Raw genomic sequence first — 27,891 nt, 5'->3', positions numbered from 1 at the left:
CTGCTCCGCTTGCCGATGAACAAGGTAGCTTTCCAAACACCTCTCTGCATTGTGTGCCTATCATTGCACTCGGGAGGAAAAGCATAGATGCATTGCTTGTATCTGTAAATGTCACACCAATGGGTTTTCCAAAAATACTCACACCCGTTGAACTTTTTCACATTTTCTCACGTTTTAACCACAAACCTCTTTGTTTTTTCTTCTTCTCTTTTGATATTTCAAGAGACAAATCAAAGGGGCGGTGTTATGTGTTTTCCTGTCACATGCCACTTTATAGCACAATCAAGTAACTACGTCACATTCTGTTGTAATAAAAATGCTGCGTATATCAAATAAGACAAAAGAAATATCACTTTGTAATTTAATGCCTTGAAACTGGACCTCTGTGTCTTTGAAAACTCCCGCTCTTTCTGAAACTGAAAGGTGAGGGAATAACATTATAACATGATGTAAAGTAAAAAAAAAGTCACTATGACTGCCCTTTAACAAAGTAGCGCATAACTGTGAAGTTGAAGGTAATGATACATGTTTTGTACTTGTGTTTAGTATGACCATCCTTGGCTGACACAACAGCTGCAGTTATATCAGGGTATACGTATCGAGTTGTCTGAGGGAGGGGATCTGTGGATATCAGTTTTTAAATCTTTAGCTTGGACATGGACTAGACCATTTAATTCTCTGGATGTACACTTCACTTGGGTGAATCTCCTGCTGGAAGGTGAATCTGCGAATCACTTTAGTTCATTTCCACCCACTAACAGCATGATGCTGCCACTACCATGCATCACTGTCTAGACCAGGAGTCTAACCATAACAGTCCAAAGAGCCGTTTTTGCCCTCACTCCAACTATAAAACTAATTTAAAGCAGCAAATGTTAAATTAAGTTTTCTTTCTTTTAAAAAATAAACACAGGTTTAATTTTTGATAAATATTTACTATGGGAAATTTGTTACAATTAAAAAAATAATATTTTTTAGATTTTAAAACTAGTTAAAACTATAACTACAACTACTATCAAAATATAACAATGTGGAACCCCTCCCCCCTGAAAAAAACAAAACAAAAAACAAAACTGTTTCCAACCTAATGACAAGAAAAATATAACAATGCAATCATTCCTTGAAAAAAAAATTAAAAAATAACTAGAATATCCATTTGTTAATATATCTATATTTAAAGACATTGCTTAGTTCTTTATCGGTTTAAGCTAAAGCTTTAAAGAGCTGTTGTGGAACGTCCAAAGAACCACTTGTGGCCACAAAATTCAGTTTTGGTTTCCTCTGACCAGAGTGCCTCGTCCTCCATGTTTGTTGTGTTTCCTGTAAGGTTTGTGTCAACTGCAAATCGGACTTCGTCTGGCCAGATCTGTGCAGCGCACAGCCACATGCTGCCCTGTCACCTGCACATGCAGCGATTTAATAAAACGTTTATCAAATTAGATGTGAACCACCAGAACACAGAAAGGCAGTTGATTCTCAATCTCTTTATTGGAAGGATGGCGCCCTCTAGTGTCAAATAGCTGTTTCTTAATATAAACTAGATTAACAGTTTTTAAAAAAAAATCATATTAAAGATAATTAAGGTTCAGGTTTTGATCAAATGTGGGCTTCTGCTGTTCACTGTTCCTTCATTTGACCTCTAAAATGGCACAGCAAACTCTGCAGATAGAAAGTATCGTTATAAACATGAAGCTGGATTACAAACCAGAAGACTCTCTTTAACATAATTTGTAGGTGTGTGAATGGTGCATTTTCAGTACAAACATTCGTTCATCATTCACGAAGTTACTCGAAGCATGTACTCAAATAAGAGTATAATGATAATACTCCAATAAAAGTAACAAGTATGGTGCAATAACACAACTCAAAATGTACCTAGCTACATTTCAATACATTGATCAAAACTGATTTTTTATTTCATAAAATGCTTTAAATTAGATTGTAGCTGGAGTAAGGGTAAAATTATTTTGATTATTTATTATTATTGAAAAAGCCATTAAAATTTCTAATTAGTCCCTGGTAAACCACATGAGGAGATAATTATACTTCCATAATTTGATGACATTGGGATAATTATACATTCCTACAGGTTAAAATCAGCTGAGAAATAACATTTTCTTTCTTTACATAAAACTGTATAAGGGCTGGAAGATTAGATGTCTGAATGAGGAATCTGTTTGGTTATGGGAAAAAAATTGGATTTCATTGTTTTTTTATTTTTCATTTTATTGCTCTAAACATTCCCTTTAAGGAGGATGCAAATGATGACAGCACAGCATAACAGAAACCAACATATAGCCCTTATAAATCTAATGATGCTCAAATAGGCAATGTGGGCTTGGGGAATTTAAATAAACTAAGACATAATTTTTCAATTTTCTTATTTTTCTTCAATAATCATTCAAAACTGCTAGACAATAAATAAGTAATAGTACATACCTGGTCATATCTGAACCTAGGAAACTGACTGTACACACTGTGTGGAACACCAGAAAACATTGCTCGGCCATGATGAGTTTTGCTGGCTTGACATCCCCGACCCATGGCTTCGCTAGACCCCCGAATGCAGCATGGTGCCTTCATAGATGAGATTTAAATGTTCAGCACGTCCCTCAGACGCTAGACTGGTTTGAGATCTCGGGAAGTTGAAGGCTATGCTAACACCTCAAAGATGTTTTGCTCCTCAAACCATTCCTGAACCACTTTTGTGTTGTGGTATAGAGGCAGAGGCCGTTTTTGAGATGAGAAATATATCTTTCTGCCCAGGACAAAGGGGGAAGAATGTTGGGTCTGTGTTAAGTTATGTGAGGCAAGAGAAGGAGGAACCTGTTAGGGTCACAGACATCAGGGAATACAGTTTTTCATGAAACGGTGTGCATGCTTACAGTGTGTGAGAATGAAAGGCTGTGTATCTAACAGGTGGTCAGCAGCACAGGAGCTCCCCAGGGGACTGTACTTTCACTATTCATTTTCACTTGGTGTACTTCAGACTTCCTGTACAAGACAGACCTGTCAGCTTCAGAAATACTCAGAGGACTCTGTGGTGGTCAGGTGTATCAAAGATGAATAAGAGAGTATAGAAATTGCTTGGTGGCATGACTTAGAAATAATGTCAACATGAATGTAAACAAACTACATGAGATGACTAGGTTTTAAGAGACGCATGAATAGGTCAAGCATTATTTCAATCATAGGAGAAAAAGTTCAAGCGGTGGAGGAGTGTAACTACTTTGGTGTTCACCTGAACAACAATTAAAGCCATCTACAAGAAGGGACAGAACAGACTGTACTTCTTCAGGGAGTTGCAGCAAGATGTTGCAAATCTTCTATAAGTCTGTTGTGGAGCATGCCATTATCTAATGGGGTTGCAGTATCAGAGCCACTGACTTAAAAAAGCTCAACAAGCTGGTGAAGAAGACTGGCTCTGTTCTAGGGACTGTTCTGGTACCTCTGGAGATGCAAATAAAGATTCTACGTAAAATTACAAAATGAGTAACATTATGGACAACCCTGAACATCCTCTTCATGAGAGGATACATACAACAACAGCGTCTTCAGTCAAAGGCTTCTCCAGATGTGCTGTAATTCAAACAACTACAAGAGATCCTCTCTGACCACAGCCATTGGCATCTACAACACTGTTTGAAGAGACTCGCATGACATGAGTTACAATGTTCAATTTTTGTTTGGGATTAACAAAAGTGTTGTTGTTGAACAATGCTTATGTGGGTGGGACGTGTGAAAGTGATGTCCACTTGGAAGTCACAACTCAAGATCTCCTACAAAACACTGCTCAAAGCATTAAACCTTTACTATAGTACAAACTGGTGCCAAATGCTTCCCAGATAATGGACACACACAGCAATCAACGTGATTTAAAAGAAAACATGATTCTTCGACCTTCTTTAAAAGCCACGACAAAAGTGCTATGAACTGTACATTGTTAATCCTTAACATCAGGACCAAGGTTAACTTTTTTACCAATTTAAAGTAGACCGTCTGTTGAATTGGACCAAGGTCAGCCTTCGCACTGGCCATTCCTGAGCCCAGTCCTGCTGGAGGTTTCTTCCTGTTAAAAGGGGGGTGGTTACTTTCAACTGTCACCACATGATTGGTCAAGACAATTGGTGACTGTTTACCAATTGGGATTATAACCTTATTTTACCTGCTTACAATGAGATTAAATTCAATGTATTTATTAGGTTTATTACTTTGTACACATATTTGTTACAAACACTAATCAGTTTGGACTGCATGTCTTGTATACATAGTTCCCTGAGATGGCACTTGTTACATAAACAAACACTCTGAATTAAGTAATCAGTGTTATTCACGCCACCTATCAGTAGTCATATATTGTTACTCTTGATCAGGATGTATCGATTACTTTGCTGTCAGGATGCAAGCACACTGCCATCTGGTGGATTTTAATGATAATGCAAAAATCATCTTTTTAGCATTTAAAAAAAAGATTTGATATAATTTTATTGGATGAAACTGAAGCAGAAATTTTACAGGATGATTGTACTGAAGATTTTCAGTAATTTTATCTTAATAAATACAATTTCATAGATTATAAAAGATGGGATGTTGAGTGAAGAGAAAGCAAATACTTGTAAAACTAAAGAGGTTTTTTTTAAAACAAAAAAATGATGTAATTAGTTGTGGGTAACACCGCTTAAGAGCCACATCGGGCTTCTACTTGTGGCGCTGAGGAGGAGCTCGCTTGTTTATTCATTCACGTCAGCCCCTTTTCCCTTCCCTTCCCTCCTTCCTGCTACACAACGGGGACCCAGCGTTCAATGTTTTTTCCCATTTTGATGCTCACCACAGACACGTCGCCACCATAAACCGCTTTTGGAATCAGGTGAGTTGTGCTTTTTCTCTCGTTTTCTCCCTTGTTGTGGCGGTGTTACGGAGCGGAGGGCAGCGCGAATTTCTACCGCTGATAGCGTTCACTTATCCGGGCCGGCGAGGCAGCAGCAGGAGGAGGAGTGTTTCAACCATAACTTATCAAATTCCTCCCGGTCAACCCACATAAATATTTGCACCTTTATTTAACATTTTATTTGCTTTCCCGCCTCTGCGCTTCGAACAGCTCGTCTTTTCGGTGCGGCTTTTCCTCGTCGTCGCGAGCGCAAACACGGCGATGTAGGTCAGCAACTACAGTCAAAATGTCGTCTTTTCTTTTCTCTCTCTCTCCCTCTCTCTGTTTTTGTACTTCCACATTCTCTCCTGCCACAAACAGATGGCGTCGACAGAGCAGGGGGGGGGGATGGAGAGAGTGGGGAAACAGCCGCAGAAAGGAAGAGGGGCGACACCGGGCTACGGTAGCCCATCACTAATCTGTACGTTCACACAGCCTGCTCCTCATGCCGACACACCGGAGGCTAGGCTGTCTCAGCTAGGCCTGCCTTCAAGAAAGTTTTTGCTCTCGACTTGTCGCGTATTTCTTTTCCAAGAAGTTGTTTTGTTGCTGTTTATTGTGGCTTTGAGCAGACCAAGATATCTCTTATCTGAGGTAACACAGCTGTGCTTCGGCTCTGAGGCCACAATTTCGGCTCGAAACCCCGGTCAGAGCTGATATTTTGGACACCTGGAAGATGTACTGCAGCAGATGACCTGTAGCCCGGCCTGCTTGCAGCTGCTGCAGCTGCTGCATGGAGGACAGCCTTCCACCAGCTGGCTGAATCCCCCAGTGCTGTGCGAGATCATTGATAGGCCACGCAGGTATCCTCGACGGCACTAATGAAGCCAGTGCATTTCAAACACAGCCTTGCTGGTGGGGCATTAGGTTCCTTGCGTTTGCACCCTCAGTTCTGCCCAATGTAATGTGCTGCAAGGGAGGAGAGCGAGTAATCACCCTGCTGACCCTTTGCATACACACATACCTGCCATGCAGTAATGAGGACGGTGCACTGCATGCAGCAAGCCAGCTGCAAACCTAGCATAGCAGTTGGCAGGCTGGAGGGGCTTAAAGATATGCTCTGATGCAGTTCAGTGGATTGCAGTAATTAAAAAAAAAAATCTTCCTCCCCCTTGTGGCCTTCAGGTCATTTGATAGATGTCATTTGGATGGATATAGCCGCGGTGTTTATGAAGTCATGTTGCACAAGGTGACTCATTTGTGTCATTTAACATCCTGAAGACAATGAAAATTGTGTTTGTTGCAACACCTGAGGGTAAAGTGTATTGTACAGTGTTGTTACTGTAACGCGAGTTGCTTTCGTTTTCAGACTTTTGGAGTTCTCACACACCGCCGTGGATTTGATATTTTTGTCTGTGCGTGTACCAGAAATGCACCAGTGAGATTAGAAACGGCCAATTCTTCTACGATAGGTGATGAGAAGGTTGGATACTGAAAAATCGTACGTCTTTCCCTCCGTAGCTCTTACACCTTTACTTTCGACCTTCTACAACATGTATTCTTTAAGGCTTCAGCTAACGATTATTTTAGTGATCAGTTATTCTGACAATTAATTGAATAAGAAAAGGTTGTCACTTTCTAAAGATTTTTTTCTTGAAGGTCTTAAGCTATTTTGTACAATATTAGAAATGCTGTACATAAGAAAATGCAAATAAATATTTCAATTCCTTCTTTTTTATAAGTTAGAAAATAAGTATTTTCCTAAATAAAATAAAATTCAATACCAAGCCTTCCTTTAGTGAACGCTTGATCATTTGTTGCAAAGGATGCATCTGGAGCTAAACAAATACTTCTAACATCAACATGTGAAAAGCTTCCTGTTGATTTTTCGACCAATTACTAGCTGGATAGCAAAAGGTACTTAATAGAATTTGTTTTTACCAGGTAAAGCTAAACTATGCCACTTGAAGAGTTCTAGATAGAAAGTATTTACATACAAAGAAGTTTTTTTTTTTATTCTTAAACGCAAAATGTACTTTTTTTGTACAGTTTTGGCTCAATTACTGCTATGGTGTTGTTCTTTCAGCAAATAGCCTTTTTAAGACTTTGTATACTCTGGGTAACGATTAATTGTTTCAGTTATTGATTAATCACAATAAAAATGATTAATTGCAATTACTGTCATTAATTGCAATTAGTACTAGCCCTAATGTAATATGCTCCTTCCCTTTGTGACTATGCGCTTGCACTCACTCAAGCATAAAAAAAAAAAACAATTTCCATGACCTTTAAAAGATTGTTTAAAAATGGTCGCCGCATCGTGGTAGAACAGTGCTGCGATTTCACCAGGTATCGATGGTCCAACTGTGGAGCTCAACAAGGTTGGACCCTGATCCGTTTTCAGTTTCAGGATTTACACCTTCGTTTTTGAACTTTTTTTTTTTTTTAATTTACCACGAGGAAAAATGAAATCACCCCAGTTTGGATCAATAATATGTTATTACGCTGCTGCTGCTGCTGCTGCTGGTATACAATCTGTATTCTGCTCAGAGATTGCTAAACTATTCGCTCATGGATTATAGTCAGCAAAAGAGCTGCACTGGACCTGATTTTATATTTAAAAAAATAAAATAACAATGCGAGAGATTTTTATAACTTGCAACACTTTTGTTCATGTAAATTGAATTAAATAAAAATGGCCTCTTTTCGCGTTATTCTTTATCAGGAAGTGGGAATGAAGCTGAAAAGGGTTTAGAAAAAGCTGATGATGGTGTCAGCACATTGCAGTGCATGGCTGTGCTGCAGGCAGGCTTTAAAAAAACGGGGGGGGAAAAAAAAAAGAAAAGCTGGTGTTTCTCAAAGCACAAAGGCCTAATGTGTGCTGCCTGCTGGATACAGTCATGCTGAACAATATCCAGCATGCACCGCCGGTTTGTTTGTGTTTTAAAAGAGCACCGTGTGGCCACGGCGATAAATCCTTCAGACTAGAACGTGGGTCGGGTTGCAAACGGGAGACTTTTTATTTTTCTCCATAATTTACTCTCGCTTTTAGACTCAGAAATGAGCCGACGGGTTCCTCTGCATGGTTTTAATAATTTAATGTGCTGTTTTGAATTGCGCCACGGTTCTGCTAATGGTTGAATGTTTTTCGGTTTTGCAGACGTGACCGCCGGGCCGGTAAACTAAACGGCTCCGGTCACGTGGCTTAAAGTGAGAGTTTATTAGAACAAAAACAACAGACTCATCAACTGTTGTCATCACAAGAGGCTTCACCACGCTGTTGGACTGCTTCCATGTAGATAAATATGCATTTGTATTTTTAGAGGCACACAAGCAAAGTTTGCTGTAAATTTAGCATCCAGACTGATGGTGCCAGGATTGCAGGTTTTTTTTAATTCTTTTACTTGGCTCAAGACTCATCAGAGGTCTCTAATTGTTGGCATTTGACAATCTCTTGATACTGGATCTTTGAAAGTGGCCTGCGAGGTAAGTTTAGTCAGTAGATAGACTGAAGAAAACTTGTGTGGTAGTTTAATGTTGACAAAACAAACGTCGTCGTTCAAATCTAGCCTTTGTAGCAGATTGACATAATGGAAAACTTTGTCATCTTTCTCTGGTCAGATACAACTGAATGTTCAAGCCCACATAAAAGATTGTGTAGGAAAAACCTAAAATATGCTGATCCTAAACACCTATTCAGTGTAGGGAAACATAATGGTGGCTGCGTTATGCTGAGGGCATGCTTAACATGCTCAATAATAAACTAAACGGGTAAATAACGTCAAGAGTTTTGCAAACTTTGTGGATGCTAAACGGCTTTTTAAAAGAAAGTCATGGCATGTCTTAAGTTTTTAGTGCCAATTTTTATACATTTCTTCTATTCCCATCAACAACAATGGGATATGGGTTACTCATTTTTGAAGAAGGCTAATTAAATTAGAATGAAAGCAAATACTGACATATTTGTATCCCATCTGAGACATTTCTTTTTAAGAGGGCTCTAATTTGCTTGCTCATTGATCAAGGAAAGTATCAAAAGCTCTTTCTTTTTAGACATCTGTTTCCATAAACCACCTGTTCTGGTGGTTTAAATTTGTATCAGTCATTTCGAGGGCCTTTAAGGGACACTAAAGTCGCCATCTTTAATGACTTCTCTGACAGAAAAAAATAAATAAATAAAAAATTGCATCGGCCAAAATCGGAATCACCAGATCAGGCTTTTTAAAAATTGGTGAACGGCCAGAAAACTGCAATCGGTGCATCCCTAAGTAGAATATTTTGTCCAGGTCACCAAACATGTCATTTATACCCAAATTATTTTAGAGCTTATTAAAGCTTTTTAAAACTCTTAGATATAAAGACATCTGCCTTTTTTTTTTTTTTTACTGATCACACACCAACAAATTGGCCCCATCAGACATCACTGCTCTATGCAGCAGTAATTGTTGGCCTTTGACTTTGGGATCGCTGCAACCCTCCACTCAGTCAGCTGACTACCAGCTCCCAGCACAATGCAGAGCCGTGGCCTAGTTCATGCCCTCTTCGGTGTAATTTTAGCCGTGTGTCATAATGTGCGTGCATTGTGGTTGCGTCTCTGCTTCCCCTCTCCGTCCTGTCCCCACGTCTCCGTCTCTGGGTGAGACTGGTGCAGTCCTCACTCTGTCCAGTCGGCGCTCTGGTTGGTACTACTGAGCCGCTTGTCTCAGTTTTGCACCTGACAACGCATTTTATTGCTTCGCTACTTTTACGTTGATCGAAAGATGACATCTCGTCTTTGAACCCTAAAAGTCTCCTCCGAACTGAACGACGGCACCACAAAGCAAACGTCAAAAATATCAAAATCTATGGGTACAACCTGAATAAATTGTTAAAATATATTCCATTTCTTTTTGATGTGACGAGACATTTTGTTAAAATGCCTCTTTATTAATTGGAGAACGAGCATGATCTTTTTTACTGAAGTACTTCCTTAAACATCACTCTACAAGTCTAAGTTTGATGTCTAGGGGCGCTGTTGGGTTGCAGATGTCTCTGCCTGGTGAAGAACAAGATGAGGAAAAAATTTCCCTGAGTACAAATTTGTCAATGTGAACAAATATTGTAAGTTTCTGTCATTCTGTCAATGAGGTCCCGACCCCACCGTACAGTTTGTGCATTAAAAAGACAACTGCGGAAGAGTAAGCTGTGATGAAGTCAGAGTAGGAATAGTACAGGAAGTAGGGAAAGATAAAACACGGGGAAAGGAATGGAGTATCTATGGAAATGTAAAGAAAGAGGGATGGGAGAGAAAGAAGTGTCAAATGAACAAAATGGAGGGCTGTCAAAAGATCAAGAGACCCGGCATTTGTGGAGACATAAGACGTTAACCGATTACTTTGAGTTCAGTGTAACTATGTAGTCACATGGCTAGAATGAAATTTAATATGGCATACATTTCTCATAAAAAAAAAAAAGCAGCTATTCCTCTCTGACATTAATCCCGAGAAGTTTTTGGAAATCCAGAGCGGGGTCGCTGAACTCCAGGTTAGAGTAGTTGGACTCTTCTCCAGCAGGGCAGGACTTCAGCTCTCATCACATCGATTTCTGGGATCTTTTTAATGGACGTAATTAGGCTGCTTATGCCGGATGACGACTGCAACTCGCCACTGATTACTTCGGAGGATCCAGGGTTACTTTGGCTGTTTGTGTGGGTGCAGAGAAGCTTCTCTGTGGGGTCAAGTGTTTAATATTTATTGATAATATGTTGATTATCTGGCGATGAAGCGCAACCGCGATCAGATTAGACATAAACTCTGACTCCTACAAACGTCTAGTAAAAGCTTTAATGCACTAGAACGGCATTTATCATATTTGTCTTGTCTGATTGAAATTTATGATTTCCGTCCATGTACCTTTTCACATGAAACAATCTGCTATGTTAGTTTAATTAGACATGTTCAACTGTTCATCATGTTCATCATGTTATGATTAAAATGTATTGATCATTATTACAATTTTGACAGACTAGCAAAAACATAAGCTATACCCTATATTTAGCCTATATTTCAGTTTATGTGCGTATTGCTCAGAGTATTAGGCCTTTGTAGGGTAACACTGTTGTGGTCCTTTAGTTTTTTTATACAATTTATAGAAAAAACAGCAGGTTTGGTATGTAAGAGGTAACAAACACACTGTCACTCTTGGTTGTTCACAGTAAACCCAAAGCAATCGTTTTCGTTTTAACATGGCGTGAGTCAGGGCCAATGAACATGCTCAGTGTAATGTCATTTATTTTTTTAAGCTCAGTCTGATTTAGTATGATCGGATTGCTGTACTTTTTTTGTGCATTTGATGGTTCATCACTGGATCAGTCAGTCTAAATTAGAACAAACCGTCCGCTGCCCTCTGGTGAACAAAGAATATAATGTCAGAAAACGTGCTCTTAACTAAACCCCTCTGTTCCTCTCAACATTTTGTAATTCACTCTCTTCAGGGCTTCATGCAGGAAGCCTTCACTGATGCTCAGTTTACGGGTTCTCAGGTTTGAAACGGGGCTTTTAATCACAAATGCAGAGTCTTCCTGTCTCTCCTTTTTACACATCTTCAAATCTTTGCAAAAATACAATTTTTTGCCTTTTAATTTTAAAGTTTGTTGCCTTTTAATTTTTTTAAGATTTAATAATAAAAATGCCAAAATAATTAAACAAACATTTGATTACCTAAAGTCCAAAATGCAGTTCAGTGTTGGATACTTTCAGGAAGATAATGATGCTTTAATAGAAGTTTTAACTAGGGACACACTGATCCATGTTTTTCACTTCCGATACCGATATCTGAGGCTTATCGGCCGATATCAATCCGATACAGAAAAACAGTGCTGGACTGATTTTAAAATTGTTCTTTCGTTACAAATTTATTTGAAATCTCTGCAGCAGTACAGCACACTTAAATACACCAATAACTTCACAAACTGGGTCAGTCAGTGCAGTTAGGATTATAACGGTTAATATAAAATAAATAAATAAAATAGGTTGACTACCTTGGTCAAACATATAAAAAATAACATCTGCAAATCAAAAAGTGTAACTATTTAAATATAATGTAAAATAAACAATAAAGCATCACAGCACCAAGCATAGAATTAGACTGAATAGATCTGCCTTTATTGATCAGGCAATACTTGATCTAGAATCTTTTTCAATATTGAGCCGATACAGATATTGAAATGAGATCGGTGCATCTCTAGTCTTATCTACAGTGTGTGTACATTTTTGCAGTAGAAGTGTTCAAATTGTGGTAACTATTAGAAGACACTGAGCTTAAGAAAGCTGTCTGAGCATTTGGGGTGTTTGTTAAAGGAGAAGGAATTGCATGTACATTCTTACCTGCAAAGTGTTTAAATTGTTTCTTTTCCTCTGTGAATGTGAAATAAGAAAAAGAACAGGAAAAACACTAACTGCAGCTGCACTAGTCGGGTGTGAGAAAATGCAAATGTCTAACACTTTTCTGGTGTTCTTTGAGGTCTGCCCTGCAAATTCTGACTTTGAATGATCTGGACGTTTTGCTTCCGAAGTATTAAAACGTGAAGGAATTCAAAAAAGTCCATTTTTATAGAGGTAGTCGTTTTAACTCCAACAGGAATGAAGGAATGAATAAAAAGTCTTCTTTATTTAAAGAGCAGTCCTGCAAACAAACCAATTAACTCAATGGATAGTTGTATAAAGCTAACAAGCAATATTTTGACAAATCTTCATATTTAGTTGTAATCGATTGATGTTTTAAGGTTATGGTAATATTCATGGTGCAGAAAACCTACTATTGTCTCTTTTTTTTAATGTAGTCTGTTCAGGCTAAAATATTCCCCAGGGGGCCTGGTCACTTTTTAAAGGTTCTGTCCATTTCATGCTTGAGAAAGGAAAGGACGGGGATGGAAAAGTTTCCACTATGATTTTCAATCTTAAATTCGATCTCTTTTGTGCCGTCGTTGTTCCTATTAATTAAATGAGACTGCAATATTTGTGAACAAAACGTTTTGCGACCCGCTTTCGCAGAGGAAGGTAGAAGTCAGACAGTAACGAACTGTAATAATAATGCATGACAAAAGTTTATGAATTGATTTAACATTGTTGAGCAATGGGTGAAGGAAACTTTCCATTGAAAAGTTCTATTCAACGTGTTGACACTAGAGACGTGCCGATCAGGTTTTTTTCTGCCAATACCGATTCCGATCACCCATGAGGGCCGATCACCGATACCGATCACATAATAATTTTTTTAATCAAAAGCACTACCGGTTACATTATGTGGAAAAAGGAACCATGAATTCACCTTAATTTAGACAAAAATTAGTCTTTAATAACTTTTTCCAAGAAAAAAACGGGCATTGTGCAAATTGTACTATCTGTAATACTATCTTTAACAGACTGATAACATATGAAAGCTCTGAAGAGGATGAATAATGAAAAGAGTCAAAATAAAACCTCTCAACATTGCCAAAAAATTCAAGTATAAAACTTAACATTCAAAGGCAAATACAGGATCATTGCAATAAACGATCCTGAGTTACTGAATGAAAACTTCCTGATAGCATGGCGGCTAGCTGATTACTGCTAGTTCTGATTGGCTGTTTCTGACTGAGCGGAGTAATTATGCAGAAAAGGAAGGAGGCAGAGGAGATCGATTAGTTTTTCAGAGATTATCTGTCTCATGTTAGGACAACGAAAGTTTTAATACGTATGTAAAATGTATTTTTTTAGGTTAGATGCTGCAGCTTTAAGCAGAGGTTTGGTGTGAGAGTCACTACCAGGTGGAGCAGAAGCGGCTCCGTCACTCCGACGTTGGTTGAACCGGAGCAGCGGTTCAACCAACATCTTACATCGCAGCTCGAAGACTTAAATAATTTTGCGGGTTATTTGTTTAGCTTTCTGACCGTCATGCTAATCCGGGTGAGTGTTTGTAGCTGTGCGCTGCTTTACCTGCCATCTGATCCTCCATGTCTTTTTTACTGCAGTGAGCCTCGATATAGCCAAACTCCGTCAAGTATGGCATTGTTTTTATGTCGTATTAGCTTCGTCGTGTTGATGCATTTTGACTTGCTTCACCCCACGTGCTTCAATTTTCCGCCGCAACACGCAAACTTCCCCAGTCACTCAGTGCGTTATAGTTCCACATCGCTTAGGATTTGTTGCTGCGCGTTTGCGCAGTGTGAAGGAAAGAGGAGACCAGCTGCACAGGAATGCTGCGAAATGAGAAGCAGGTGATCGGTTTGTGTGATCGGCAACAAGAGACCATGATCGGCGATCACCAATAACCAATCATACACTTTTTCATGGAAATCGGCCGATTATGACCGGTGGCCGATCGATCGGCACACCTCTAGTTGACACTGCTTCCTTCTGCAGTTGTTTACCGAACCTTGTTCGTTTGGGATCTGTTCCATCATTCGATGTCTATTACTGTTAATATTGCTGATCATTTTGGTAAAAATTGGCCGGTTCCGGTCTGGAGCAGATTGATCGGTGCACCTTTTTTAGCCTGGTTCTCTCACATAAAACCCTGAAATGTCTCTCGCCGTCTCTGCAGTGTCTGGTCCCATCAGCATGTCATGGCCTCCTCTCTCCTATGGGCCCAGTTTGTGAACTCCTATCATGCACCAAAACCAGTCCAGACCTGTGTTTGAGCTGCTTTTGCAGGACAGAAGAAGAAGAAGACCACTGTACTACAATGTATTTGTGTTCAAAATGAAGACTTCCACTCTTCTCTTTCCGCTTCGGCTGCAGCCATGTTTATAAAACCTCAAAAACAAAAAGCGAGGGGTTCTGTGCTCTCTTCCTCCCTCACTTGCTCCTGTTTTTTTTGTACCTCTTTATTTTTCTCTTCCCCTCCCCCTCTTTCTGTTCCTCCTCTCTTCCTCTTTCACTCTCCCTCCCTTCGTGTTTCTCTGTTCTTTTCCTCCTCTCGGTTTCCATCATATTTTACCCCTCCCTGTCCTCTCTTCCTATCCTTCTACTTCTTTCTCTCTCACGTTGCACGCTGCCCCTCCCTGCATCTGTCTCTCTCTCACGTCGCTCCCCGTCTCATCTCTCTCTCTCTATCTCCTTTTTTCTTTCTTTTTTCTGTCTCGCTCTCAGTCTCTCTTTGCTCTCACTCTGCATCCTCCCATCCCCCACTGCAGCCTCTCATTTTCTCTTTCCCTCTTTCTCTCTCAGTCCTCTCCCGCCTCCCTGTCCTGCTCCCTTTATCTCCTCCCCTCCCTCCCCCCCTTCAATCCCTCTTTCATTTCATGCAATCATCTGTTCTCTCCCTCTTTCTCTCTGCTTGCTCCATTACGCCCCCCATTTTGTCTTCTGCCAGTTCCCTCTCTTTTTCCCTTTCCTCCATGTTCTCTCCATCTGGTTGTTTAGCCATACTTCTCCCTGAGATTTCTGACACAAACTTTTATTAAACCGTTGTTTCTATCATAAAAATCCAAACTGACCAGAACCAAAACATCCAGATTCAAAGCTGAAATTTGCACTAAAGCACATTTGCTTTTTTAAATTTAACCCGTCCGTTCATGATGCCATTCAAATCACCCATCCTATTCACATTGTTCTAAATAAAACGTACATCTCGACCAGTGTTGATGCCTTAAACATGTGGTTTCTCATAATGTCGCAGCTGCTTTGTTTGGATATGTTCAGCAAGAGGCCAACTTTCAAGGCTGCAGCATAGTTTTGTTCAATGTGGTTTGAGAAAAAGGGAAAACACAAAGGATGTGGTTTTAATTAGAATGAAAAACTGGACTACTGCAGGTTAGGCTTTTACAAATGCTTATTTTAGTAATTGAGTAATCTTGATTATTCTGACATGAATTGAACAGTCGAAGAAAAAAATGTATTAGTATTTCTGTAGTAGCTACTTAAGCTAGCTAAAAGGTGTAAAATGAAAGAGAAAATGAGTCAAAACAATTTGGTTCCTTTTTTTTAAATAAGAAAACATAAAAATTTGATTAAAATATCACTTACTGTCATGTTTGAAGTATGAAAAAACTTTTATAAAATATATATTTCTAAGTTCATGTAGCGTTAATCAAAGGGACTCTCCGTCCACGTTGGAAGTTGGTGAATTGTGCCAGAAACATGAACACTGCAAATGTCTTCCCCCACGGTGGTGGCAGCATCCTGCTGTGGGGATACCGTCAGAGTAGTGAGTCCAGACCTACCTGTGTCTTACTGGAGCAAAATAAATATTCAGTGATTAATAAATAGTTTTTAAATTTAATTATAAAATATGTATTCAATAATTCATTCAATAAATGTTAACATTTTACATCAGACCTGTCACGATAACAAATTTTGCTGGACGATAAATTGTCACACTAATTATTGCCATAAATGATGGTGTTGTTTTGAGACCATTTTCGAGTAATATATTGAATATGGCAAAAAAAAGAGAAAGTTTTCCCTCTCAAAAACTAATAACCACATAAAACACAAATAAAAATTCAATAAAAACCACACACAACTGAAATCATGAATAAAATGTGTTGTGAAGTTTGTAAACAAAATTGCCCTTCGAAAAATGATCATCAGAATGGAAATATTCATCATACACGCATATTGCAACAAGCTTGTCTTAGATTAAATGTAGTACTCAATATAATTATATTTATTTAAATAGCACTCAATAGGTAAAATAAGTATTGAACACACCACAACTTTCCAAATTAAATGCTTAAAGATGTAAATGACTACAACACAAATCAAACTACAACTATACATAAGAGGTTGTTTCTAAAGATCTCGATCGGACAGAAATGACATCCAACCACATCGATGAATTTTAAATGAAATGAGAAACTGATTTGGTCAATCCCAATAAAGATGAGCCCAGAGCATTTGGCTTCAACCAGAGGAACTTGGATTAGACTCTAATATTTCTTAATAGGACTGGGCAATAAATCAATTTTAGCGATTAATTGAATTTTTGGTATTTGAAGATAAATTTTTGGGAAAATCAGGAGTTTTGTTTTTGTTACCAATGCACTGCTTGGGTTTCCTTAATTCACAACGATGGCAGCCGCCATCTTGACTGACGAGCGCATTTTACAACTTCAATTTTTTTTGGAGTTTGAATTCAGGTCAACTCTACGTGGGAGTTCAACTAACACGTGAATAACGTCCTAATATTACCAGAATAAAGTCATAACATTAGAAGAACAAAGTAGTAAATTTTGTGAGGACAATCACACAAAAAATAGAAAATTGAATTGAGGAATGCATTCAAAACAGCACGTTGAATGCTTGCGTTGTCTAGAAATGTGACTTGTTTGACGCTGGTCGGCCCTGGGGCCCGCTTTCTCACCTGCTCACCGGTTTCTGCTTCCTCCCTAATTCTGCTGGAGGAGTCGAGCTAAAAAGAGATGGAAAGTTCGTCACTGTAGAATTGAAGTTGACGTAGCATAAAGACAGAGGAAAAAAAAAAAACATCTTTTGCTTTGTCATTTAACTCTGTTGTCCATGTCGCATTCTTCTCCCATCCCCCTCCGTCTCTTTCGCTCGTTCTGTCTCTTCCCTCCCCTTTCTTTTTTTTTTTCTTGAGTATTCTTTCCATCCACTCTCATCTCCCTTCTCTCTCTCTCCTTCCTTCCATTTGCTCATCCCCTTGTCAGTCACCTTCCATCTCTTTCATTCTCATCCTCTTTCCGTCGTCTTCATCCTCTAACCCTGACAGACGTTTCCGTGCAAGTCTGTCCTTGAAACAGTCTCGCAACTATTTGGTTTTATCTTGTAAAAAATCACTTAATGAAGGAGAGAAAAGATGGAGGTGAAGAAAAAAGAGAAACAGTAGTAGAACGACTGAGATGGAGGAGTAGTTGGAGAGTATAATCTCAGACAGTTATGAGGTTATTGTTCTCACGCGCACGTCTTGAGCTCGTATGTTGGGACTTTGAGGTGACTTGGCTCATTTATCCTCAGCCACTTGCTCGCTCGGCGGAAGAACGTTAGTGTTTGTTTCTGCCGTATGTCGTTAGCGCTGCTGCGATCACTTTTAAAACGTGCAATGGGGGGGAGGAGGAGGTAAAGGAGGATGGGTTAGCGCTCGTGCCCGCCTCCCCTCCGTCCCTTGCGCTTAAAAAGAGAGGCAGACGGAGCCGACTGTCACTCACGCTGAAGAATGAGGTCCTTAAAGCACCTGAAACTTCACAGCAGGAGGAGCGTGGTGAGTTCAGCATGGTGGAAAGACGCGGTCGGTGGTTGCCTTCAGGGATCCGGTGATTTTGTTTGTTTGGAAAGTTGCTTCCCATGATTGTCAGTCACGTAGGTTTCTTTCTGTTCGCTTGTTACCACCTTCCTTCGTTAGAGCTCTTTCCTTTTTGCTCTCTTTCTCCGAATTGCTTTACCTGACATTTTTCTATTCAGTCTGGCTTTCATTTTGGATTCTTTTTTTTTTTTTCATCTGTCTCCAGGTTACTCATCGCCTCTCCCTCCCATCCTTTTCTCTGTCTGTACACATCTTTCGTTCTCTCTCTTCTTCTTTCTCTCTTTTAGCTGCTGCTTCCCACTTTCTTCCTCCAATACCTTCCTGCCTCTCAGTCCCTCAACCTTTCATTTATCTTTTTCTCTCTCCCGTCCTGCCCCTGCGTTAGACTCATGTCTGCTCTAAGCTTCCCCTCCCTCTTTCCTTCTTCCTCTTCTTCTACTGTTTTCCCCCACTCTCTTGCTGTTTTCCACTTTTTTTTTATTCCTTAATCTTGCTCAGGTCTTCCCTCCCCGCCCCTACAGCCTCCTCTGCACTTCACTGTGTGTGTGGAGATCAGTAGGCCATCTAATCCTCAACACTCACACCATATAGTTATCGTGGTGGATTGAGATGCTGTCTTTCATACTTCCTGTGGCTCATGCCCCACATCTCAGGGTTTGCTTCATTCACAACAGAGAAAATCAAGATGCACATATCAGAGATTTTGTGGCTTATTGCCTATACCGATTTTTGCTGGCATCGATTTTAGCCCTTTTCTACGTTTAGGAAAACCTACCTAAATAAATACCAAAACGTTCCTTGCTCTTTTACCAGATTATGGCTTGCTGCAGTCTGCCCCATATCAGAAAATCATGGCAAAATAAAAAGATTATACCAGTCTGTTTAGCTTGATACTTGAGTGGAAAAGCTCAGTGGAGCTCAGTGTTTCAGCAGTTTTGTAGTTTTCTGGAAGTTTGTTCCAGAGTGTTGACACTTGGCACTGACATGCTTCCCTAGAAATCAGTTTATAGCTGGGCATTTTTAAATGTACCGGGTTCCTGGTACGCACTTTCAAAAAATCTGGATTAGTAGGAAAAATTTAAATTGAGCTTAGAAAGACGTTAAAATTTCCAGAATTTATTTCATATTATTTAAAAGATAGAAATCGTTTTGAAATTGGTTTACATTTCGATTCCGACTTCCCCTGTTTATTTGCTACATTTAACATTGAGTCTTAGTCCAACTTATTTATCACTTTGGCTTTGGAGTTACTAGAAGTTCACCCATTCACTGATAAACTTAATAAAAGGCTCTTTGGCCAGGAGCGAGTGTAGTAGTCTTTGTTTGCCCTTTTATTTCCAAGTTTTAAACAAATCACTGATGTTCCCATGTGTCAGGGATTTTGGCAAATGAAGTACTGATTACTTGAACCAGTATACATTTAGCAATATGAAAGTAGCACTTCCTGAGACTCCTTCGTTAAGACCTGACAGCTTATGGTACCCCAAAAAGAGCAAATAAAAAATAATACTGAAGACCATATATTAAAAGTTTTACTTGATGAAATCTAGAGCTGGCAATATCACAATTGCCAAGGATTGCCAATGCATTGTGTCATGCATTCATGTTTTTGCAGACCAAGAATATTGTTTGCTAGTTTCATGGTCTCCCAACTGCTCCTACATATATTTTTAGCATACTTAAATATATATTTTTAAGAATATTTTTAGCAGCTGAGATGCTGTAGCTCAAGGATAATGGTAGGGATGTGAGAATGGAAAAAAAAAATTAGGAAAACATGTGTAAATTTGAACTGATGTTACCATCACAATGTTGAACATTAATAATGTAATTATATTAAATTAGCGATTGGCACTACCATTCTCTGTGTGTACTCCTTGGGTGACCAGTAGATTGTACCTCATCTGAGGGTTTCAAAACACCGCAAACCAAGTCCAGCAGAGAGTCTCGAGTTATTTGTGGGAAATCTAAAAACATTGGTGTAATACAATTAGCTATCTTTTAACCAAATTTGGTCTCCCATTCAGTTTTGAAGTGGCATTCCGAATGAACGGCTGACATGAGTCTATAGAAAATGGATTCAGTACCATTGATACTGAAACCAGCTCACTGAGTCTACTTCAGTCATCCAACCCAAAGATTGTTATTTTCAGCGCAATCTTTAAGTCCTTATGTGTGGTCCAATTTCTGATTTTTAAAAAAACAATCTGGTCAAGCAAAACGTTGTCTGATTCCAGTCAAAGGCTAACAGAAGTGTAGCTTTGGGGATTAGTTGATCTCGGTAGAAGGGGCGGGGCAGTGAATCTTGAGTTGTTTTATGCTAACAACTCACTTGTAAATAAAGTTGCTTCTAATTGAATGGGATTTAGTAGTATGGTTTTCTTCCTTAATAAGTCGGGGTACCTATGTCATTCTATTGTTTCTGCAACTTTTTTGTTTATTGTCCAGTATGGACTTACGAATGTTGACCATAGAAATTCATAAGGAACTTTGCTTCTATGTGGTTAGACTATGCAAACAATGTCTAAAGATGAACTGTCCTTTTCTGTTCCAGGAGGAGGCGAGCCGGCGCCTGGGTAGATGTGAGCCCAAGGTAATGGCCAGGCTGGTGGACATAAGCACACAGACAGATCCCGTAGTTGTGCTGTCCTTGGCCCAGGCCGCCGTGCTAGGTCTCATCTCCCAGAATGAAGTGTTTGGAGCTACCATCGCACCCAACGGCTTCTACACCGGCGAACCCAAAGAGTCTCCTGCACCGCCAGTAGACGGAGTCGACTACGAGTACGCAGACCAGCTTATCGGCGCCAACGGAGATTACCTCGGAGACAATTTAGGAGAAGACGGCCAGATGCAGCCCAGCTGCAGCCAGAGGCGGTGGCAACAGGCGGCACCGCCGCCGCAACATGTGGACACCAAAATGGTCCTCCCTGACCGTCACACCCTCCAAGGCAGTGACGTGACCTCCTCCCATGTGAAAGGGGAAGGGGTGACCTCTGCTATGCCCTCTTGCGTCCACATGCTGAACAATATGGCGCCCAGAGGGGGATTAATTCAGGTAGATCCAGCCACTCTCAGAGGCCCCAACAAGAACTGTGCAGAGTGCGAGCGCGAAGTCACCAACCAGCAGCAAGCAAACACTCACGTCCATCCTCCGCCTGCCCAAGTGGTACATAGAGGCGCAGAGCAGGGTCACAGGGGACTCCAGCCCCAGCGCCCTATGGGGGGCCACTGTCGAGGAGCTAGAGAGGACGAAGAGGAGGTAGAACACCCAGGCAACGCTATGATGAAGCCCAATCAGCAGGAGGAAGCTATCAGCAGCTACTTTCAGACCAGTGAGGTGGGCAGCTATGACTCTACAGAAATGGGCATGGGCGGCGAGTACGAAGATGGCGGCCAGAGCATGATGTGGACGGACGGGAGCGGCGGAGCGCAGCATCAGCAGCCCCCGCACCCTCAGCCTCCCCGGCGACATGGCGGCCGCAGAGTGGACCGGCTGGACATAAACATCCAGATTGACGAGTCTTATTGCGTGGATGTTGGAGACGGCCTCAAGCGCTGGAAGTGTCGCATGTGTGACAAGTCCTACACGTCCAAGTACAACCTGGTCACGCACATCCTGGGCCACAACGGCATCAAACCACACGCCTGCCCACACTGCGGGAAGCTCTTCAAGCAGCCCAGTCACCTCCAGACCCATCTGCTGACCCACCAAGGAACGCGGCCTCACAAGTGCACCGTCTGCAAGAAGGGCTTCACCCAGACCAGCCACCTGAAGCGACACATGCTCCAGCACACCGACGTCAAGCCATACAGCTGCCGGTTCTGCCGCCGGGGCTTCGCCTACCCCAGCGAGCTGCGTGCGCACGAGGTAAAGCACGAGCGCGGCCGCTGCCACGTCTGCTCGCAATGCGGCATGGAGTTCCCCACCTACGCCCACCTCAAGCGGCACCAGACAAGCCACCAGGGCCCACACACCTTCCAGTGCACCGAGTGTAACAAGTCTTTTGCATACCGGAGCCAGCTCCAGAACCATCTGCTGAAGCACCAGAGCCCACGGCCTTACACCTGCTCACAGTGCGGCCTGGAGTTTGTGCAGCTCCATCACTTACGTCAGCACTCGCTAACTCATAAGGTACTCCTACCAGTCACTTCCCACCTTATGTGGCCGTTAGGTTTTCCTGCAAACAATTATCCTGTGCAGTATTATATGGAATGAATGTGGTTTGAAAGGGCAGAATTATGTTTTTTCCAGACACATAGTTCCAATTTATAACACATTTAATTAATCAACACAATTGCTTGCGCTCTATATATCAAATATGACTTAAAAGAAATTTGACTTTGTAATTTAATTTCTTGAAATTGGGTCTCTTTAAAATGCTTTTAAAACTCTTTCTTAAACTCCACCTTCAGTATCAGGAACTCCTAAAGGTTTGTTAAAACCTTCAGGAGTTGATAGAGCGCTCCTCTATTAACTCTTTCAACAAAATTTTTTGCCAGCATAGCACTGAGAAGTAGCTGCTATGATGAGCTCAGGAGATGCGCAGTTCCGCCAGGTGTTTGCTAATTGCTGCTGGCTAGTCTGAAGGAGCTGATTTCTGGAGTTGTGTGAGGCGGAAGCTCAGTAGCTTGGAACCTGCAGCTCCGAGGAGGAGTTACATCTGGGAGGCAGAGCTAGGTCCACCCAGATGTTTTGCCTAGCTGAATGGTTGCCATGGGAGATTAGAGTCTTTCTCAAACATGCATGAAAAAAAATCTAAGCAACACTCCAGGTATGTTTTTGATGAGGGAATAACATTATAACATATGCAATATGTTGCTGTGCACTGAGGGTCAGCTTGACAAGCATCTCCACGAACCTCTTGTCAAAGTCCTCGTCTGCTTCAAATTGAGAACTACTCAGTTTTCCTGCCTGCTCACATATTTGTGGAAACAGAGGACAGCATGAGACCGTCTGTCCACTTGTCTCTCCAAAAACCAATCACCTGGTGAGTTCTACCCACGCAGATGACAAAAATATGCCATAGAATGGCAGATTAAAATTATAATTATAAAAGGCTTTCTTGAAAACCCCTCTCCATGATGTTGAAGGGTAATGACCACACTTGAGTCCATATTCCGCCCCACTGGGTGGCATGTTCCCTGCAGTGGTTTGGTTTTGTACCTGCTGCCTGTTTGGAGCTGCCCCTTGTGGACAAACTGTTTGTCGGGTAGAGAGTGGGCAGACAGTTTTCTCACGCAAACACCGTCTCTCACTCCACACGCGCTGATTTGTTCTCATTCAGTCCCAACTTTTAATCTCTCCCCACACTGACAGTAAAGTAGAGTAAATGAAGCAGCAGCACATTCATTTAGAAGAGCCTCGAGGCTGCTCCTGTTGTCTTATAAAAGATGTCTAGAAAAGGGCTTGTTTCTCTTAATTCTCTTTTTGATGCACCTTTCTGACCTGCATGTTTGGGCAGGGGATTTCATCCCCGGCAACATTTAATTTCCCTTTGGGATAGGAAAAAAAAAGGATCTTTTTCAACTGAAATGAATTAAAACTGGCGTTATACCACAGGCAGTGTTTGATAACTTCTAGACATGCTCTTTAGTATCAGTGTGCTGCAGGACTTGAGGCCTGGAAATCATCAATTAATTTGCTGATTGATTTGTAGTTTTTTTTTATTATTATTATTGCATTGTTTCCTGCAACCAATAAAAATGTTGCTTTAGTTGTTAGTAGCTCATCTTCAGGGATGTACAGAAAACTTTTGCTGGAGTATTTTCTCAATTGTAAGGATCTTACATGCCTACATTTTATGTACATTTTAACCTCCATTCGGAGGAATGGTGTGTTATCACAGGCAAAATTAGATACACTGTGGGCCAAAGTCATGGGCAAGCCTGGGTATTTATTGAGAAAATGTCTGCAAATCAGGAAGATTTAATGATATAATGAGAAATATTTTCACATGTAAACAAGCAAAGTTTCAGATATTAATTTAAAATAAACAATGTTATGCCTCTTCTCTTGTAACTTTTAGAGTTTTACTGAAGTGGGAACCTTCGTTATAGTCTAACAGCAACCACAACAATAATGATAATAATTGTAATAATTTCCTTCAATAACATTTCAACCATTCAGGTCCATGCCTTTATCAAAGCTCAGTGCTAAACTCATGAAGTCGTTAATCAGCAGAGAACCTTCTGTATCACCACCAGAGCATTATGGGATTTGTAGTATGTGCTGTTTACCGGCAGGGAATTTAGAACCCATGTGGGCCAAATGTAATTGCACTGTGAGTTTGACACGTATGGTCTATTTGTAGTGTCTTAAGCCACAAACATGCATTTGTTTTATTGGACTTTATTAGATAAACAAGGTTTTACACAGCTAGAATCTGGAGGAAAAGCTTCCAAGACCCTAAGAGTTAGGGTTATTCAAGAACATTTTAATCACCCGCAAGGTGTTTTTTTTTTTTTTTTTTTTTTAAATCCAAGACTAGCGTAATAATTAACATTGTTGTGAATTCGAATAATCTGCAGGTCACCAAAAACGAGATGAAAACTTTCTTTCTTTTTTTTGTACATTCCCTGCTGCCTTCGCCGCGCGTTTATGTCGCTTGTGTCCTGCAGGGAATGAAGGGCCACAAGTGCGAGGTGTGTTCCCGGGAGTTCACCCTGTCCGCCAACCTCAAGAGGCACATGCTCATCCACAACAGCGTCCGGCCCTTCCAGTGTCACGTCTGCTTCAAGAGCTTCATCCAGAAGCAGACCTTGAAGACACACATGATCGTCCATCTGCCTGTGAAGCCTTTCAAATGCAAGGTGAGCATTTGGACGGCTGTCGTCACCTTGGGAGATTGACGAGATTCCAGTGACACAAATTTAATGCAAAGAGAATGAGACACCTAATTGTGTATTTTCATTTAGTGTATGTCAACTTTTCTAAATTGGTATKYTTTTTTTTTTTTTTTTTTTTTTTTKTGGGCTAGGTCTGTGGGAAGTCCTTCAATAGAATGTACAACCTGCTGGGCCACATGCATCTCCATGCCGGCAATAAGCCCTTTAAGTGTCCTTACTGCACCAGTAAGTTCAACTTGAAGGGGAACCTCAGCAGGCACATGAAGGTCAAACATGGCATGGACGTCTCACCAGAAGGTCAAGGTCAGGGCTGCTTTTTCATTACAATGTAGAGTCTCTCCTTAAGCATCATATCATCTTAGGTTAATAGATACTACTTAATGTTTGTTTAAATCTTTATCTTGGATTCGTGATTTTGCTAAGTTACAAAATGATACCTTCAGGGAAACTTTATTGATTTCACCAAAGGCAGCAATAACAGCTGCAGTCATGTTTTTGTTAAAGAAGACCATTCTGTCTCAATAATAAGTAATTACAGGACTAGCAAACCTAACATTCCGGGCAATGATCGTTAAAAAGCCAGTCTATCCACAAATATCCACCTACGGTCAGGCTGTCAACCAGAACACAGTACTAAGAAGACAAATGGGAACAAGTTGTAAATTCCACCTACTGAACTGTTCATCAGACGTTAAGAAGTAACAAAGGTACAATAACCTTCACTTTGACTCCAGAAACGCAGCATGGTTGCTTGTCCTTCTGCACCTTCAAAATCAGCCAGCAAATTTAGATGGAGCTGTTCAGACTGGTCTGAGGAACGTGAGGGTTGCATTTCATCAATGTGTCTAAACATTACATTACATTAATTGTTTCTTTAGCTTGAGTAAGGTTTAAAAGTGAAAGTTTGAGCCAAAATGCTAACTTTGACATGATGATTATCCATACTTTTGTTAATGACATCTTTAACCTAATTAAGACTTGGACATCCACTCAGAATCTCAGTGATTCCTTTGAAAGGCGGGTGAAGACGTCTTATCCAGACGAGCCTTTAGTGATACATTTTTATTTTTTAGATAACCTTTGGACATTTATTATTTTTAGGTTTATATTTGTAATTTAGCTTTTTGTTGTCTTATTGTATTAATATTTTATTACAAAGCTCTTTGTAATTTGCATCTCTGGAATGAGCTACAACAATGTCAAGTTTGCTTACTTGTAGTTTTGTTTCAGCAGTAATATGTTAAGTCTATCTCGCTTAATCTTACTGTATCTCAGTTCTATGTTGATCAAAGCCTACTGATTGGTGGCCTGAAAATGTGCATGGCATTGTCTGTGACTGAGCTAGGTCGGTTCAGGTAATACTTGTCAGATGGACTACTTTTTTGTTCCAAACCTCAGTGATAAAAGATTATATTGGGGGTTCCTCAAAGCTCCGTTCTCGGGCCACTTTTATTCATCATCAAAAGCTGCAGGACACAGGTCCTCAAAGCCTGGATTTGAGGACCTGTAGGCAAGTTTGAGACGTGACAATGGAGACGCAGCTGAGGAGTTGCTGGGTTACAGTTGTCCCCATGTTAATGCAGAGAAGAGCACATTCCTTGTTTTTGGTCCCGAAGTTGGAAATCAGGCCTGAACCAGAAATCAGCGACACTAAAATCAACAGAAACCTCTGTGTGGTTAAGTGACTGAAATGTATCTTAAATCTAAATATATTTCAGACTTGAAATTGTTCCAATAACCTTTTATAACACCTTTGTTTGTATTCCTTCAAATCATTTTGTCTATTAATCGTGGCATATAAATAAGCTTGCCTTCCCTTTGTCATTAAACTCTCCTTTCCTTTCTACTTTTGAACGTGCAGAAACTCTTCCAGAAATGGAGAGCCAGGGCGAATACGAAGGCCAGAACTTTAACTTTACATCACCAGACAATATGGACAACAGCGGTTCCCAAAACCTCACAAAACTCACCACGGCGAACATGGAGGACATGGAGGAATATTACAATTTCGGGAAGGATACGAGCAGCTACACCACGCCATGAGTGTTTATGGACCAGAGAAGATGCTGTTTTCCCTCCTCCCTTCTTCCTCTAAAAGCTGATGGGAATTAGAGTTGTTTTCACAGACTTTGGGGGAAAATGTTTTTTTTTTTTTTTCCTTTCTTCTTCTTCTTCTTCTTCATCCATTTCTAGCTCGGGCCTCCTTCCAGAATCTGACGGACGATGATGGGAGGCCTGGAAGGAGGCGTGCTTCAAAGGAGCCGTTTCAACCCTCCGCCCGCCTGAAGCAGAGACTCTGAAGCTGCTGATTGTGGTCTGGAAGCTCCTTTCACATAATAACTAGACTTACTGACTCACAAACTGTCACTGATGGACAGTCAAAAACCTCTATGTTGTGTGTATGTATCAGTTACTTAAAAAGAAGAAAACACTGCAGATGTTATTAAAAAAAAAAAAAAAGAGTCATTGTTCGCCATCTTCGTTCACAAGTCCAACACACGGCATCGTATTCTGGACTGAAAGTGCCAGCTAGAAACATTTTACGGCTCATCTTCCACCCTGTCCACCTGTTACTCATTAAATACTGAAGTTTTGATAAATAGTCACCGCATATTTATAGATTTCAGGTCAAAAACTGCTGGCATGTAAAAACCCTTTCACTGTACAGAGGTTTTCTGCGACATGCAGCGTGTTTACCCACCGTTTCTATTCCACATGGTCTAGCTTTACATGAATAATCTATCCTGTGTAGTGAATATATCACTCTAGTTTTTGAATTACTGAGTAAATGATACAAAGCACTTTTTTTTTTTGGGTTGAAACCTTTTTTTGTTTGTTTGTTTGTTTGTTGGGGAAATAAGATTGTAAAATCTTCCAACTCCCAAATATGGCAATATTAAACTATATTATTAAACAACAGATTTTGCTTCACTGGTAGGGTTATTTTAAATCGC

At 40.4% G+C, this 27,891-nt stretch overlaps 1 protein-coding gene across 3 annotated transcripts; it reads left to right on the top strand.

Annotated features, from left to right (window-relative positions):
• LOC103462180 (zinc finger protein 710-like) lies at positions 1-27,856 on the top strand. 3 transcript variants are annotated; one of them, XM_008404804.2, is made up of 6 exons: positions 1-24; positions 20,646-22,223; positions 24,710-24,901; positions 25,069-25,240; positions 26,799-26,976; positions 27,131-27,856. In XM_008404804.2, exons 1-6 carry the CDS (start codon positions 16-18, stop codon positions 27,162-27,164), a joined length of 2,163 nt encoding a protein of 720 aa, XP_008403026.1. In that variant the 5' UTR covers positions 1-15; the 3' UTR covers positions 27,165-27,856. The 3 variants fall into 3 exon arrangements, with proteins under 3 accessions (XP_008403026.1, XP_008403027.1, XP_008403024.1); XM_008404805.2 differs by lacking the exon at positions 1-24 and adding an exon at positions 4,700-4,867; XM_008404802.2 differs by lacking the exon at positions 1-24 and adding an exon at positions 17,920-18,049.
• Positions 27,857-27,891: the final 35 nt, after the last annotated feature.

This window comes from Poecilia reticulata, linkage group LG3, assembly GCF_000633615.1.
Source record: "Poecilia reticulata strain Guanapo linkage group LG3, Guppy_female_1.0+MT, whole genome shotgun sequence".
Classification (NCBI taxonomy): Eukaryota; Metazoa; Chordata; class Actinopteri; order Cyprinodontiformes; family Poeciliidae; genus Poecilia; species Poecilia reticulata.
Note: the sequence above shows the minus strand (reverse complement) of the source record. Positions and strands in the feature narration are given on the sequence as shown.